At 31.6% G+C, this 17,372-nt stretch overlaps 2 protein-coding genes across 2 annotated transcripts in view; one reads left to right on the plus strand and one right to left on the minus strand.

The window, feature by feature from the left end:
• The window catches only part of LOC143239212 (uncharacterized), a 72,296-nt gene extending 60,917 nt beyond the window's left edge, over window positions 1-11,379 (plus strand). Inside the window, exons 5-7 of the mRNA XM_076480103.1 lie at window positions 2,889-3,034; window positions 7,008-7,204; window positions 9,800-11,379. Coding sequence (XP_076336218.1) covers window positions 2,889-3,034; window positions 7,008-7,204; window positions 9,800-9,853 — 397 coding nt within the window. The 3' untranslated portion in view covers window positions 9,854-11,379. The remainder of the gene's footprint in view (window positions 1-2,888; window positions 3,035-7,007; window positions 7,205-9,799) is intronic.
• Window positions 11,380-13,141: 1,762 nt separating this feature from the next.
• LOC143239211 (protein adenylyltransferase SelO-1, mitochondrial-like) overlaps window positions 13,142-17,372 on the minus strand; it is a 40,722-nt gene continuing 36,491 nt past the window's right edge. Inside the window, 2 exon segments of the mRNA XM_076480102.1 lie at window positions 13,142-13,704; window positions 15,670-15,794. Coding sequence (XP_076336217.1) covers window positions 15,688-15,794 — 107 coding nt within the window. The 3' untranslated portion in view covers window positions 13,142-13,704; window positions 15,670-15,687.

The raw sequence follows: 17,372 nt of genomic DNA on the forward strand, positions 1-17,372 counted from the left end.
TATAATTCTTCAGAAGCAAGAACAAAGACACAGAAGTGATTTCCATGGCTGATCCAGCATGACAAGCTTATTTGACTTTTTGGTCGACATGACACAACATTTGAATGATCTGAATTCGAAGTTTCAAGGCAAAAATCAGCTTGTCTGTCAGCTTACAAATCACGTCTCAGCTTTCAGGACAAAGTTGCAGTTGTTCCGGGAGCAACTAGCATCAGGCAACTTCGTTCACTTTCCCACTTTTCAGTCACAGCTACAGAAGAATCAGGACATTGGTACACAAGTTTATGTTGGGAAGCTAGATACCTTGATTCAATCTTTCAACTCACGGTTTCATGACTTTGATCAATGCAGATTGTTGATGAAACTTTTTGCTGATCCGTTCAGTGTGTCAGTGGATGACTTATCAGCAGAATATCAGCTCGAACTTACTGATCTCCAGGCATCTGATGAACTGCGTGCCATTTACCGAGAAAACAGTTTGCTTTACTTCTACGAAACGTTGTCTGATACATTTGCTAATCTGAAAAAGAACGCACTTGTCCACACCAGCATGTTTGGCAGCACGTACTGCTGCGAACAGGCTTTCTCGCGTATGAAACTGAACAAAAACAACACTCGCAATCAGCTGACTGATGATCATCTGGAAGCACTCTTGCGTCTTTCAACATCAAACTGGACATTTCTAAGCTCGTAGATGACATGCAGCACCATCCATCGCACTGACTTTGTGACAGTTGACGTATCATAACATTTCTTAGAATAATGTACAAAGTCTTTGATGTAATCGTTAATTGTGTGTTCTTAAATGTGATGTCCATCTTGTGTGAAACAACTGTGGGACGATTTTAATCTTCACTTTTTTGTGGCCCCCAACGGTTACGAAAAGTCTGTTTGTGGCCCCTGACTCAAAAGGTTTGTGCACCACTGTCCTAAATACTTACTTTATGTGCTTCTGCAATGAGGTTGTTTTATAACTACTAACTTTCTTTTACCCAGGTGGCCAAGTGGGTTAAGGCGTTCGACTAATAATCTGAAGGTCGCGGGTTCGAATCCCCGTCGCGCTAAACATACTCGCTCTTTCAGCCGTGGGGGCGTTATAATGTTGCGGTCAAGTCATTTATTCGTTGGTAAACGAATAGCCAAAGAGTGGGTGGTGATAACTAGCTGCCTTACATTGCTAAGTTAGGGACAACTAGTGTAGATAGCCCTCGTGTAACTTTGCGCGAAATTCAAACAAACAAACCTTCTGTGTGACATCTAGTTTAAATGAATTTAATGTTTACCAAGAATGATGAATACCAATTATTTTCAATAACAAAATACGTAATTGATAAGACGTGTCTAATTGGATATACGAATATATCATAGATGTATTTTCTACTACGTAATAGCAATCTGATATATAAATGATATATCAGCTTTGTGGCTCCGAAGCCAAATATTTTCTTATTTTATTTAGCATACTGTGAAGCATATAATCACACATTTGTACGCTTTGTAAGGGGTTAAGGACATAAAACATAAGGTTTTATCAAGTCAGATAATTTTTAACAGTAGCCTAAAGCAAAACGGCATGATATGATCATGATTGAATGTTGAAACCTTGCCTTTAAAAACGCTTACAGAATATAGTAATAATATTTCATTGTATTTTAGAATCCTTACTAATGCTAAACCGTATATTTTATATTATATTAAAAGTTTTTTATTAATTTATGCATATATATATATATATATTAATGTTTTTAATTGTATTCTTACTATTACATTACACAACAATTTGTTTGAAACGTTTTGCTTCCTGAAAAGTTTTTGCTGATTGCGACAGGTATCTGGTGGGTATGCACAAATATAGTTTTGGTTTTGCTTCATCACATAGGAACTCTGAGAAATAGACAGTTAACTGTTTACCGGCAATAACGTATTTAATTGCGTTTATGTTTCTAATACGCTATTAAGTTCAACATAATTAAAAGTGTTTTGCTCCTGATTTTCGTTTGTATTCAATGTCCGGTGCATCACGTTGCAGTGTTCAACAGTAGTCAGCAAGCATTGACGGATTCCAGTTGCCCTGATATCGATTTTCCATTGTAGAAATGTCCTGGTGAAACCAAGATTTCGATGAAACCGTACGTGATGGGCAAATTTGGATGTGATTTTCGTGATCAGCAGCAAAAAATCTATAAGTAACACTCAACAGTGTTCAAGGAGCAAAAACTTTGTTGTGCAGTGTTATTGACCCTCGTTTTCTTCCCCATCAACTCTGATCGCTTAAGTACTTGTAGTGAATTCTACGACTAACTAATATTTATTACACAGTTTCAAAAATGTGTCTCAGGACGGCTGGTATGGATATTAATACTTTTACAAGTGAAGCAGAGAACAACATTTCGACCTTCTTAAGTCATTTTCGTCACGAATAGTTTTAAAAATTCTAACGTTGTCCATATAACTCAACTTTTTTTTATAAAATAGCATAAATGAACGTTGTTGTTGATTTTTGACTACCTAACCTAATATATTTTATTGTATTGAAATGTTAACACCACAATGATAGCCTATTAACAGTTTAACTTGGATCATCACAAGATATGTGATTTGTTTTTTCTTTAAACTATCAAACCAGATTGCAAAATAATAAGATACAGCTGTGTGTACAGCTAGCCTTAAGAGTTAAATATTATTTAATGTTTCAAATTGAAAATAGAATCCTACGACATAGCAAGAAATTTAATATGAAAACTTAAGATGAAAATTAAATCGTAGAAAATGTCTACACTTGTACGCTTATTTCTAATCCTACGACATAGCAAGAAATTTAATATGAAAACTTAAGATGAAAATTAAATCGTAGAAAATGTCTACACTTGTACGCTTATTTCTTTCAGAGCCCGGTTCGGGAGAAATAGAGGACGCTTTGGTAATGCTGCAGACCTTCCTGTTGTTCTAACTGGAACAGAGGCTCTAGCCTCCATTCCATGCTCACGACCGCCATCTCGTGGCAGTGCTACCAATGAATACCTACCAAGCTCTCGTAAGACAATATTTTCTATTGAGTAGTAGCTATTAAGGGTAAATTTTAATATGAATATTAAGTGTCCAAACTCAGCTGTACATTAGTAAATTCCTCTTGTATTTACTAATAGCTCAAAGCACATCCAGATGTTTTTATCAAACAAAGCTTTTAAAATTTTATAATGACACAAAAAGAAATATTAGAACAGGTTGTATACAGAAAATGTTATTGCTCCACTTTGTTCAACAATACACAATATCAAACATTGTTTCTCTGTATCTTATATGTAAGTGTAATAGAATATTTATAGCTACTGACCTTTTAAGATATTTTTATTCATATATATTTTATGTTTTGTTTAAGTAGCTGTATTAAAGCTTTTACTCAACTTATTTTGAGATAATATATTTTGTTTTCAGCATCTCTAAGCACATAGTTATTATCAAACTCATTATCATTAGGTATTTTATAAGGATATTAGTACCCGATATTTTATTTTTACGACATGGTAAGACACCTTTAACAATTTTGACTGTATTTTGGACTTTATGCGTATTATAATTTTCTGCATTGCTCTCAATACAAAAATTAAGTGCGTAATTTACACAGTGTATTATAATTACATGAAAAGTGTTGCTGGACATGAGAACAGTTTCAAACTTTTAAAGATGTAAATCATTTGTTTTCCTTTTTTATTATAATAAAAACACATTTCCATATTCTAATTGCTTTCAAGATTGTATGTAAAGCTACATAAAATAATAATATCAGCAAACCAAAGTATTAACTACAGTTGGTCCTTATTTAAAAACAAAACAAGAATAGCAACAACAATAACAAAACAGTCAAACTTGAATTGAATATCATTATTTATATTAATCTGAAACATAGAAATAAAGTTATCAATGTTTTGGCATCAGCTATAAAAATGTATACATTTTCTTTTGGATTAGGGTAAATATTATTAGTCACTGGTTATCCATCATGTTCCCTAATTCTGAACAAAATAATTAATGCTTACTCAAACGTTGTCTAGTAATAGAAAGTTTTGTAAAACAAATTTATCTGTAATGTTTTGAAAAGATGTTGAAATATAACCAGAATAAATATTATAATGAAAAATAAATTAAGTTTATCTTCTACCTAAAATATAAAAACATTGCTCATTTTGTTATAGAAAGAAAGCACAAACATATTTGACATATTTATGAAAACTGTAAAAATGAATCAAGAACTACTAATTGAAAAGCTTGGCGTACGTATACATTTCTTACCGATGTTTTAATGAAGTCAGATTATTAATGGTAGATTAAGCGCTATTTTTTACATTAAAACTTATAATAACATGATTACGTAGGATATCCGAAGTACAAAAAGCGATAAAAGATCATTAAATATAAAAAATAATATTAGGTTTTGATCTTGCATGAAGAATTATTTTGCAATTATTATGAATTGTTATGAAGAATTATAAGCTTTATAGCTTATATATAGATAGCTGTGATAAATAAGAATTACCAAATTCAATTTATAATAACAGCAAGAAGCGATATTTAAAAGTATCTTTGATTTATACTATACAAAGTGGAACTTTCATATGAAAGAGTAAATGGTATTCTTGTTCAACCTTTATGTTAATACAAAAAATGTCAGAACCACTAGGTATCCCAATCGCACCAATCACAAACATTTTCACGTGTTCACCTGATACAAATATAGTAGCCTTCTGCACATTTGGATATTTTAGCTTCGAGAAAGCAAAAACAAAATCAAACAAGTTCAGAGAAATTCTTTGAGCCATTTTGCTGCGGCTAAATATTGTAAGTGTATATTTACAAGATCTCAGAAAGACTGTAAGAATCTCACAAAATTTTATCGAAGTGTTAATAAATGACAGTTCTCACAGACGTTTTTGACAGGGTAAAGTACTTATTCATGATAAAACGGAGAAAACTAAAAGTCTGGTAGTGTTGTTTTGTTCGATCAATTATTTTTAGCTAACAAAAATTATTTGCTTCATAATTATTTTTTCTTTTTGGCATTAAAATTGGTGCTGGCAATATTTTTGCTTTTACACTTAGTTCTTACTTATCAGATGTTTAGGAATTTATATATTCTATAATAGTAGAAAATAAAAAGCTTATTAATACTTTTTTACTATTTAATATTCGTCTTATAATATTTTTATCCAGTTCTATTTCATTGTAATCCAGGGCATCAAGAAGAAAACAAATTTAGTGAAATATAAAAGTCAAAAGTACTAAAGCCACTGTCATTATCTGGTTTCTAGTAATAATGATTTCGGGTATGAAAATAGTCGACGCAGTAAATGTCTTTAATATTTGCTATTATATATGTTCCTCTCGTAATGCGAGCCAAACTTCCCTTGAACTTGCTGCCACCTTGCACTTCACCCTGGATTCATAATTTACGCATTTCTGTTCTCATTTTAATTAAGATTACTACTGCTTGTAGAACCATGATAACTCAGAAGGAATAAAATGTTTCTTTTTATCCAACATATATGTACATTTTAGAACTTGAGTTGTATCTGTTTATTTCCATTCGCTGAGTTTTACATAATTAATATTTAGTAAACCATTCTTTCTTCAGAAAAGAATGCCCTATTTTCTTTGAAACCTTATTGATATTCTGGAAAAAATAAGCTCTAGAATTGTAATTTAAATCACTGGTTCATTGAGCGAATTTATTGATATATATATCTCGTTTTCATTATATTTTCTTTACCGAAATTAATTCTTTCTGCAAATATATTTTCAGTAACGTCGCCACCACTCTAAAGAATGGGTTTCATTGCTGTTGGTCGCCATATAAGTGTAACAAAATGTTTATTTTTTCCGTTGTTTTTCGTTCATTTTAGAACTTAAATTTACGTGCACTTAGATTTCTATATTTTTAATCTTAGTATTGAAGACTTAGGGATAGTTCATCACACAGGGTGTCCCAAAAGTACTTTGCCATGCACTGAATGTCTATAAACATTTACAGGATATTTTAAAGAGTTCTACCTTCAAGACTGATAGGATAGTAAAGACGTTCACTGGAGATCACCCCCACACATTCATTAATGTTCAGTTATATTATCTCAGCGATCTGTAACAAGGCATAAAATGTTAATTTTTTCAATGTTATAATAGCAAAGGAATTTTGGGACACTCTCACTCTATTGGTATCAGACCATCACACATACACACACATACATATACGCCTTTCATACAAATAAAGCAACTCACATTCAAAATCTTATTGTCGTTGTTGACCATCCCTTTCTATTACATTTCTGTATTAAAAAAATACTTGTTTACAAATCAATACATTTGCTTTAAAAAATGTGCTACTTTGAACAGATTCTCCAAATTTTCATTTTGTCAAGAGAAAATTGCATAAAAATATGGTATCTTGCTATCAAAATTAAACAAAAAGATAACCTTTCAATAAAAGGTGTTTTAATAATATCAGCAGTAAACTTCAAATTTCCTCATGAATATTTGAACAAGAGAATATATTTGTTTTATTTCAACAGAAACCTTTAAACATTTTCCTTGAAGATGATTCAAACATTCAAGTCTAGTTTTTGGTGTAATGTTTTACGCATTCACTGTTTTTGGATTAATGGGAATTACTTTGTACATTATATTTATATTGTAAAAAATTGTATTATTATAAAATAATAATATCCATTTCTACTAACTAAAGTTTCACGAATATACAATGTGAAAACAACAACAACAAAAACCAACACAAAACTGTAATTTCTGTGTAGTAGAAATTGAATAAGACACAGTTGAACTCAAACAAAATCCAACTTCAAACATATGATTTATTATTTTAACTTAATTGTATCAATTTTTTTGGTGCAAAAACAAATATTACTTTCATATAATTTAGTATTATCTTCTCATTTTTGATAAAAAAAGGTATGTTGGTGAAAGAGCTGATTTCCCTGCCCTGAATTCTTAAATTAATGCAGGGTCTGCTTCAGTGCGTTCCCATGCTTCGGTTCGAAGCTATGCCTACATCAGAAATCAGTCTCCAATCCATAAATTACGAGGAAAACGTGAAAAGGTTCCTGTGCGACGAACAGCGTCGTTGCAACAAGACGAGCATTCAAGTTTCCAGTCTCTCAACTTTCATACTCCTAATATAACCGCTGAAGATCCGAAAATGGTAAACACTTTATCTAAGTGAACTTTCTCTTTTATTTTATCATAACTGTTAAGGAAGATTTAAACGGAAGTACTGGGATTACTGTAGGGCAGTATCCACTATTTTAGCCAAAACTAAGATACCTAAAGAGTTTTACGTAGGATCTGCTTTTACTTTTCATATTTCGTTTCATTCCAATAATTTTGTCCGGTTACGTTAATACCGTCCCCCGCTAGTACAGCGGTATATCTCCGGATTTAAAACGCTAAAATGAGGGGTTTGATTACCTTCGGTGAGCTCAGCATGTAGCCCGATGTGGCTTTGCTATAAGAAAACACACACACACCCGTTGATACTGTGGTTTATTTCATCTGTATGTGATCTAGTAATCCGTGGATGACAGAATTTTTGTTTCTAATTTGGTTTAATACTTCAGTCAAGTAAAAAAAGTTCAAAGACTTAAAGTCTTCATGTAGAAAAATAGCTTGAAATCCGTTACTGCTGAAACGATACATGTGTTTAAAAATAATACGATAAGACTTGAACGGTTTTCTTCGCTTTAAGAAAAAAAAAAAAAAAGATTACACAATTATTTGAGATTTGTTTTTGTGTTGAGTTTTAATTTAACGGTATGTGTTTATATCACAATATTACAATAAACATAACTAAAAAGAAATAAAACTAATGTTCCTTAATCCTGCAGGACTATATTCTAAAATGTACAAATTTCATTCACATTGACAAAGGTACGGGGCCCGGCATGGCCTAGCGCGTTAAGGCGTGCGCTTCGTCATCTGAGGGTCGCGAGTTCGCGCCCGAGTCGCGCCAAACATGCTCGTCCCCCCCCCCCAGCCGTGGGGCGTTATAATGTGACGGTCAATCCCACTTTTCGTTGGTAAAAGAGTAGCCCAAGAGTTGGCCGTGGGTGGTGATGACTAGCTGTCTTCCCTCTAGTCTTACACTACTAAATTAGGGACGGCTAGCACAGATAGCCCTCGAGTAGCTTTGTGCGAAATTCAAAAAACAGACAAAAGTATGTCTTTATGGTACTTAAAATGGAGTTATTTTACAGTGTTCCCTGCAAACTGAGTTATAAAAGTAATTCAAGAATTCAAGTTCATAAATTTTCTCTGGTAAAAATCGTTAAATTACATAATATTAATTATCTGTAGTATATGAATATTACTTCCATCATCATTAACTTTTTCACGATAAGGTAAATGTAGTGTTTAACAGCATTAAAATTTAACATCGGATATATCAATATATAGGTGGTTCTGTTTGTTGAGATATTATGTTATTTCAACTTTCGAGTCAGGTACATTATCTTTACTTACTTATAATTAGCAATTAGATTTATAATCTGGAAATTATAAATCTGATTATAAATTCAAATTTCATCTTTCGTTCTGATTTAGAGCCAAACTGACCGGTGTATGTGTAGATTGGATTTAGTGCTACTAACTAGCTACCCATTTATCATCGTGACTATCAACTTCAATCGATAACTTAAGTGGATGATAAATGTAATAACGACAAGATATTGATCATTGTTTCAGTTCATTCTTTAGTATTATTGGAAATTACAGCAAGAACGTGCGTGGCACAATTTTGAAATAAATCATTTTGTTTCGGGGACATATTGCTATTTTATACTTTATGACCGTTTTATGTGCCTTTTATAGACTTATTTTTGCTTGTAACACGTCATCATTTTTACATACCTAATTTGTGTCCAATTCGCATATCCTAATATGCGTTTCGTAAACGTTTTCATTTATCTGAAGTGTAAGTGGTTACGAGTTTTAGTGTTATGTCAAGGGTGCGATAGTGTATGTGTATATATATATAATAGAATAATATATTTTGTTGTTCTGACAAATGTATCATCAGAAGCTTTGATCCACTTAGATCAAAAGCGAACAACTGTATTACGTCAATCACATACACAATACAATGAAAGTCTAGATTAAAAACTTAGTTATAGTTTATTGTCGCTAAAAAACTGAAACATTCTCGTTAAGGTTAAAGGAAAGTAAGCAGAATGGTAGACTCTTTTACGACTAAGTTAAGGTGACGATGCATCATAAATGAAGTAGCCATAAAAGTCTAATACCAATGGGATAAATAAAAATTAATTGAAATTAATTAAGAAGTTGTAAAGGTGCTTAGGGCGCTTGACTGAGGGTCGCGGGTTCGATTCCCTCTCGCCCTTTCAGCCGTTGGGGCGTTATAATGTGACAGTCAATCTCACTATTCGTTGACAAAAAGAGTAACCCAAGAGTTGGCGTTGAGTAGTGATGGCTAGCTGTCTTCCTTCTTGTTTTACACTGCTAAATTAGGAACAATTAGCGTAGATAGCCTTCGTGTAGCTTTGCGCAAAATTCAAAACCAAACAAACTCTATACTGAGTTTTAGTGTTATGTGGCAACTATTGCTTTTGTAATAAAATATATTGTAAAAATAACGCCCTTCGTAAAATTAGTTATACTAGTATTATAGATAATGGTACACGTGTTAAAAGAGGTTACAATGACTTTAACATAAATAAAAGTATATAAAAAATGATAAATTCCTGTTGAGACTTAATGTTATGTGTTATTTTGTTTTTGATAGGAGAGTGTTATTCCTGAGACAACAACAAATGAGGTGTTGACAAATGACAAGTGATCGATAAGTTACTGAGTTTAACAATCTGTGTTTTTATGTATCCTCATCTTCGTGGTTTCAGCTCAATCAACTGTGATCTCTCCAGGTTGATTCGTGCAAAACCAAACACATAAAACTGATGTGGATTATGGAAGAATATAGACAATAACAAAAATGGCCGCGGGAAAAACCATACTAGAGGGTCAGTTTTGTTGTCGTAGCCTCACCTGAAAATGTTTTACAATGGGTCGAATGTGTGAACTCAAATGAGTAGGTTCTAACGAGTTTTGAAAATGAAAAATGTCTTTATCTGCTTTCTTCCTCCTGAAAAATTAAGTAAACACGAGATTTGAAAGTAATATGATCCGTTATGATTGTGCAGTCGTAAATTTCTAACAATTATATTTTACTTTATCTCGCTGAAGTGGCTTGTAGTTATTTCTGTTTACCTGTTTCGATATTTCTATTTTCAAGCCAGTGACAAAAAGTAGTTCTTTAGAGCCAATATAATGGAACTAATCGTTAGTTGCTTTACTTGTTTTAATTCAACTCAAACACTGTATTTTAAACTCTTTAAAAACTTTGCATAATTATAATATTTGTTATAGTTAATGCGTATGCTATTGCTTCCTTGCTTTGTACAAAATATCTTGAAATGAAAGAAATGTTTATGCTCGATTTACCATATAACTGCTACACACTATCAAATCGGTGTTGCTCAAACCGAATTGCCTCACTTATGCTAAGAAGAAAATATATGGTTAAAACCGTTTCATTTTGTGGTTGATCCTAAATATATTTTAACATATTATCTATTAATGCAATAAACAAAGATTATATACAACTTGAGAAATTACTCGATTCCTTTTGGTATGTTCATGTAATTACATACACAAACGTTTTAAAATCATGTTTAGAATTCAATATAGAATTGTAAATTTTTATAATTTCAATAACTTTAGCAAATTAGTTTTCTTATTGTTATATCATTGCTAACAGTGTGCATTACTTCGTAGAAAACTTAAAATAACTGTTAATGATTTTTGTTTTAGAATTGATAATAAATGCTACCAGAATAGACCGGCCATACCTTTCAAGCTTTGCACTGTAGAATCTATTGTTCATTGTGCAAATTTAAAGTATCTTATGAAATTTTGAGATGTGTTAAATGTATTTAAGAAATTTTGTTATCTAGGATAGAGAATTAAAATAAGTGTAAGTTACTTTGTCTTTCCTCGTACCAAATATTATTTATTACCATAAATTTCTCTTCTAGAATATAACTTAATTATTAGATTAACTCAAGACGAATTATTTGTCACAAGGCTATTTTTATTGCAGATGATAGTGAATAATCTACAGAATTTGTTTTTGTGGAATTATTACAAAACAAATTTTACTTTAAAGAGAATCTTAATCACGTACAATACCAACTTTTGAAGGGCTCATTAGTTCAGTTTTAAATTAAATTTTCCACACTAATTCTTAGTTTGTTCTTTCAGAATTATGCCTTTGTTTTAGAATGGAATCACAATAAAAATTACATATCATCTCTTGGTCTGATTTTTTCTTCAAAATTTATTACTGTATATTAATTATTAATCTCATTTGTGGGTAAATTTGAAAGTGGTTCACACAAAAATACTGTTATAATAGAACCACTAATACAAAACCCTGGCATGTCCAGGTGGTTAAGGGTGCAGGACTCACAATCTGATGGTTGTGGGTTTGAATCCCAGTCACACTAAATATGCTCATGCTTTCAGCCGTAGGAGCATTATAATGCCACAGTCAATCCCACTATTTGTTAGTAAAAAAGTAGCCCAAGAGTTGGTGGTGGGTGGCGATAACTAGCTGCTTTCCATCTAGTCTTACACTGATAAATTACGGACGGCTAGCACAGATAGACCTTGTGTAGCTTTGCGCGAAATTCAGAGCAAACCAAACAAGATACATCTAGATGTAATTCACCCACATAAAAGAACCAAAGTACCTAACACCTGCCACAAGAATATTTTGAACACTACATCATTACCTCCAACAGCTGTTGAAAAAACAAACAAACACGCAAAGTGCCTTAGGCGATATTCTCTATATTTTACTAAGTCGAATTTCAGTAATGAAATGAAGACTTACCATCTTCTATTTGATCAAAATATCTTTATTTGTTGAAAGACTAACATTTTATCTTTTTTTGTGGTTTACTAAATTTTTTATCCACTATGTGTTTTACTACTTCTAAGATGAATACTTTCTTACATTAAATGTCGTTACAAGTGGTTTCTGGATGCTCAACTGTATACTTCTGATATAAGAAGGTTTTGACTGCCACACAAAATTTTTCGTCATGTTCTTTGTACAGTATAATTATGATATATGACTGGAGATAGTTGAATTCTGATTACAACAGAAAGAATCAATCAACAGACATAGTTGTTCCAACCTACAGACACATAATCATCTCAATTATTACAGTTATTAAACTCTTATGATAAATATGTTTTAAATGAAAGAAATGAAAATGTTATGCTCAGCTATTACTATTTATAGACAATAAGTCATACCGATACAGGTCTCTAAACATTGCAGTTACATACTTCTGAATTTTTCACTTATTTATCCAATTGTTTCTATTCAACATTTGATCGAACTTTAACAAGAAAAACACATGACAATTATTACTCTTACATTTATAATATTAACTTAATATAAAAAAACAAACCAGTCCATACATATGATAAGACTATCTACATATGTTCATATGTCTGTCAACATTTGTCTTGAGGACAGACAGCATAGTATATTTATTTTATTAAATACATGATATAAAATAAACATTAATTTTAAATATTTTAATTTTTTAGTGGTTTTCCAAAAATCAATTAATTTGAAATCATGGCTAAATCATATGCTAGTCAAGTATTGGGTGACTTATGCAATACATACTGTACTTTTATGCATTTTAGCTTGTTTCTTTTCCTGCTTGTTTTTATTTTCAAATACAAGAATAATTTATGAAAACAATATTAACATGTAGTATTTAGCAGAATAATTTACAGTGTCATTATCAAATAATTACTATGCTACAGTTAATTACCCCTAATAATTTGTAACACATAGGTGAATTTTGTTAATTCTGATATTTTATATTTAAGCAACATAACACCAAGTCCCCAGTTTTAAGTATGATTATTATAGCCCACTGCTGTTATGTTTTCATGTTATACCTATGAAAAAGCATTTTAAAGGCAACTCGTACTGAATACACTTTTCTTTTGTTAACTAAGATAGATTTAAAAAGACAATCTGTTTTTAATGCAATTCCTAAAAGTCCAGGTTTATTGTTCATGCAAACCATGTTTGAAAATAATACAAGAAAATACATCAGTATTTTGTATTTCAACAAAACAATTTCACATGACCACAGTGATATAAAATATACTACGTACATACAAGTTTTCCTCTCAAGTTACACACGTCTATACAGATTCCACTCAAACTCATAACAATCATACTTTTAATTTCAATTTTTACATTCATGGTCAATTTTTGAGGTAATCAGTGAGTATGCACTTTTTCTATAACATGTAATTACAAACATGATTATAAAACTACACAAACTAAAACTTGCAACTGTTTTGATAGCATTTCTAATTAAAGATACCTATTTATTTCTAACATAATAATAGTAAGCAGTAACAATTTTAGTGATACGAGATGACTCAATCTGGAGAATTCAGGCATCATCCACCAATTACGGTTTAGGTTGATACCATCATACAAAAACACCAACAAGACAATCCATGTCAATGTTTATTCTTGACTGAATCTTTTGTCATTGAAAGCCTAACAAGATCACTGCCGAATCTTGCCTGTAAAATCAAGTAATGAAGAAAATTAGATATTGAAATAAACCATAAAACAGAAAACTTTTAAAACATCTGTGTAAATAAATTATCAGACCAAGAAGTTTAAATTTACAATAATCAAAATTTGAAGACTTGTGTAAATATAAAAGAATTTAAAATATATCATTATTTTACAAGTATATTTATATGCAAAAAACGGCTCGTTTGGGCTGAGAGAAAACACTTTACATAGAAGAGCGAACAACGTTTCGACCTTCTTCGGTCATCGTCAGGTTCACAAAGAAAGAGGTAACTGACCGGAAGCTGACCACATGTTTGAAAGGGGTTGTGTAACTGTGTGTCGAAATGTAGAGGGCGGTATTAGATGTTTGAATATATAATTTATTATATTAATATAGGTATAAAGGCGTTCCTTTATATTGGTTTATTTTGGGTTTAAGTTGTTGTATAAGTAAGGCTTCTTTAATTTTACGTTTGTTTATGTTTGTTTCTTTATTTAATATTTGAGTGTTTTCTATGGTTATGTTGTGTTTATTTGACTTGCAGTGTTCGAAAACGTGTGAAGGTGACTTTTTATGTTCTTTGAATCTGGTTTCCATTTTTCTACTTGTTTCTCCAATATAGAAGTCGTGGCAGTTATCACATTGTATTTTATAAATAATGTTGGTGTGGTGTTTGTCAGTGTAGTTTTTACATAGTATAGACCTCAGTTTTGTGCCTGATTTTTGAATAAATTTGGTATTAACTGAAATGTCATATTTTGTTACTAGTTTTTGCCAAATGTTGGTTATTTGGCAAAAATTAGTAACAAAATATGACATTCCAATTAATACCAAGTTTATTCAAAAATCAGGCACAAAACTGAGGTCTATACTATGTAAAAACTACACTGACAAACACCACACCAACATTATTTATAAAATACAATGTGATAACTGCCACGACTTCTATATTGGAGAAACAAGTAGAAAAATGGAAACCAGATTCAAAGAACATAAAAAGTCACCTTCACACGTTTTCGAACACTGCAAGTCAAATAAACACAACATAACCATAGAAAACACTCAAATATTAAATAAAGAAACAAACATAAACAAACGTAAAATTAAAGAAGCCTTACTTATACAACAACTTAAACCCAAAATAAACCAATATAAAGGAACGCCTTTATACCTATATTAATATAATAAATTATATATTCAAACATCTAATACCGCCCTCTACATTTCGACACACAGTTACACAACCCCTTTCAAACATGTGGTCAGCTTCCGGTCAGTTACCTCTTTCTTTGTGAACCTGACGATGACCGAAGAAGGTCGAAACGTTGTTCGCTCTTCTATGTAAAGTGTTTTCTCAGCCCAAACGAGCCGTTTTTTGCATATAAATTTCTCAACAAGTGGGTTTCTCGTCATCACTGATTATTTTACAAGTATGTATATTTAAGGTTTCTGAAGTAAAAAAAATAAAGGTAAACAAGTTATTTTTGCTTAAAACTTGAAATTAATAGTGAGGTAATAATTTAAACTTTGTAGCCTGAAACACTAAAATTGACTAAATGAACTAAAATTTGTGTGTGAAAAAAACCCAACAATAACAACTTAGAGTATAATGGCTGCTGCATATACATTGCAAGTAAACATGGAGAAATTCCCCTGAAAAGCATATTACATTATGGCACCACATCCATATACTCTAATAATATAGGCTGAAAGATGTTATATGTGAAACTAAAAACACAAAGTAATAACTTTCTGAAACATTTCAGATTAGGAATTTTACATGAAATCAGTCTGTGTGTTAAACTGAAATTATGTAAACATAAGGAAAATACAAACTATTCTGTACTGCTGTCAAGTGTGACTGATTTACTATAAATTACTATAACAAGATAAAATTTTAATAACCAAATTGAAGAAGCATGTGAAAATACAGATATATGTATAGTAAGTTTATAAATGAAATTACAATGGTTAATTATGAAGATCAAGTAACTCTCAAGTCCATAGCCCACTCTGGTGGCCGTTCTTCATACTGTGATAAGGAGCTAACAAACATTTGACTTGAACAAGATGCAGCACTACTGGGAACTGCTGTTAAAGAAAAACAATCAAGAAAAAATCAGTAGAAGAATTAACACTTTATAATTAAAACAAAAACTTAGAGACATGTAAGTTTTATAAATGATTTCCTTCACACTTAAGACATGTCTTTTTCTCTCTTCACCTTCCCCTCCCTCATTTACAATCTGTTATTTGCAATTTTGTACTCTTTTAGTAGGCTCACTTCTTCACAGAAGTTCACATACCTACTTTAATGATATTTAGAATGTTTACTACCTTAAATGTATGATGAAAAATTTCACTTAGAATGAAAAAAAAGAAATAAGATAAAAGAATAAACTAGAATTTCAATAACCCATTAAATGTTGGAGGGTTTATCTATTTAGATCACTGGGTTTCTAGCTTTGTCACATCCCCCCCACCCTACTTAATCTGGGAGCAAGGTGGAAGATAGGTAATAGCTGAGTCAATCATATTTTCTTTAGTTTTACTACTATAATGTTTTTTGTTTTTTTTTCCCCAAAGATGACATGTATTCTATACTATCATACACTAAACCTTCACACTGATATGGAGACAAGAAAGAGGAATCAAAAGATGCCTACCATTCATATATATAAAAAAGGACATCACAGAAGTGGACATTTATGTACATTCACCTACAGAATTTCAAAAGTACATGCTGTTTGTAGTTACATCACAACAAAGATGTTGTCATCACATCATGGGTGATGGAAAAAATCAAGAGTATGTTGTCAGTCTAATATACACTATAGTCTCCAGTACAGGTAGGTTGTCAGTCTAATAAACAATATAGTCCCTAGCACAGGTAAAATGTCAGTTACACACTATAGTCCCCAGTACATAAAGTTGTCAGTCTAATACATACTATAGTCACCAGTACAGGTAGGATGTCAGTCTAAAATTCACTCACTACAAGTCCCCAATACAGCACATCTGGTAATCTAGATATTCAGTATTAAGAAATGCCATACCTACTTATTCATAAAATAACTGAAATGTATAACATGAAAAAAAAAAGTTGGAGCAAATACCTTACAGCAGGATGTTCTCAATGAATTTGCCAGCTAGAACTTCAAATTAAATCTTACTGTGTTGGCACATTAGCCAGGTAACAGAATGTTTCTCAAGTAAATGTGGCATACAATGAACAGAAATTATTCAATTTCCAAGGGTAAGTGGAGAGTTTACATCAGTCAGACAGTTGTAACAGATATGTTTGTAAAGATCAATTGAGAAATAAAATAATGTTGGATGTCTCCAGATGAACATTACAACAACCTCTTCTACTAACAATAGAGTCAACAGCCTTCTTTTAGAAACCTTGGTAGCATAATAGATTGAAAGAAGATCAACTGTTTGCAACTCCAAAACACATGTTTCCAAAACACATACATATGTGAAAATGACTGGCATGGGTTATTAAATGTTTGGCCTTTGGAACAAAGAGTGTGGTTTATGTAATTACTAAGGATATTTGAGATATCATGCAGGAATAAGAAGATATACCAAGATTTACATCTGGCTAGTGATTCCAAAGGTGCTTTGGTAAGGTCTGAAACACAGTAATGTTTCATACACGTGGCT

The sequence above is a fragment of the Tachypleus tridentatus genome, chromosome 13 (genome assembly GCF_004210375.1).
Source record: "Tachypleus tridentatus isolate NWPU-2018 chromosome 13, ASM421037v1, whole genome shotgun sequence".
NCBI lineage: Eukaryota > Metazoa > Arthropoda > Merostomata > Xiphosura > Limulidae > Tachypleus > Tachypleus tridentatus.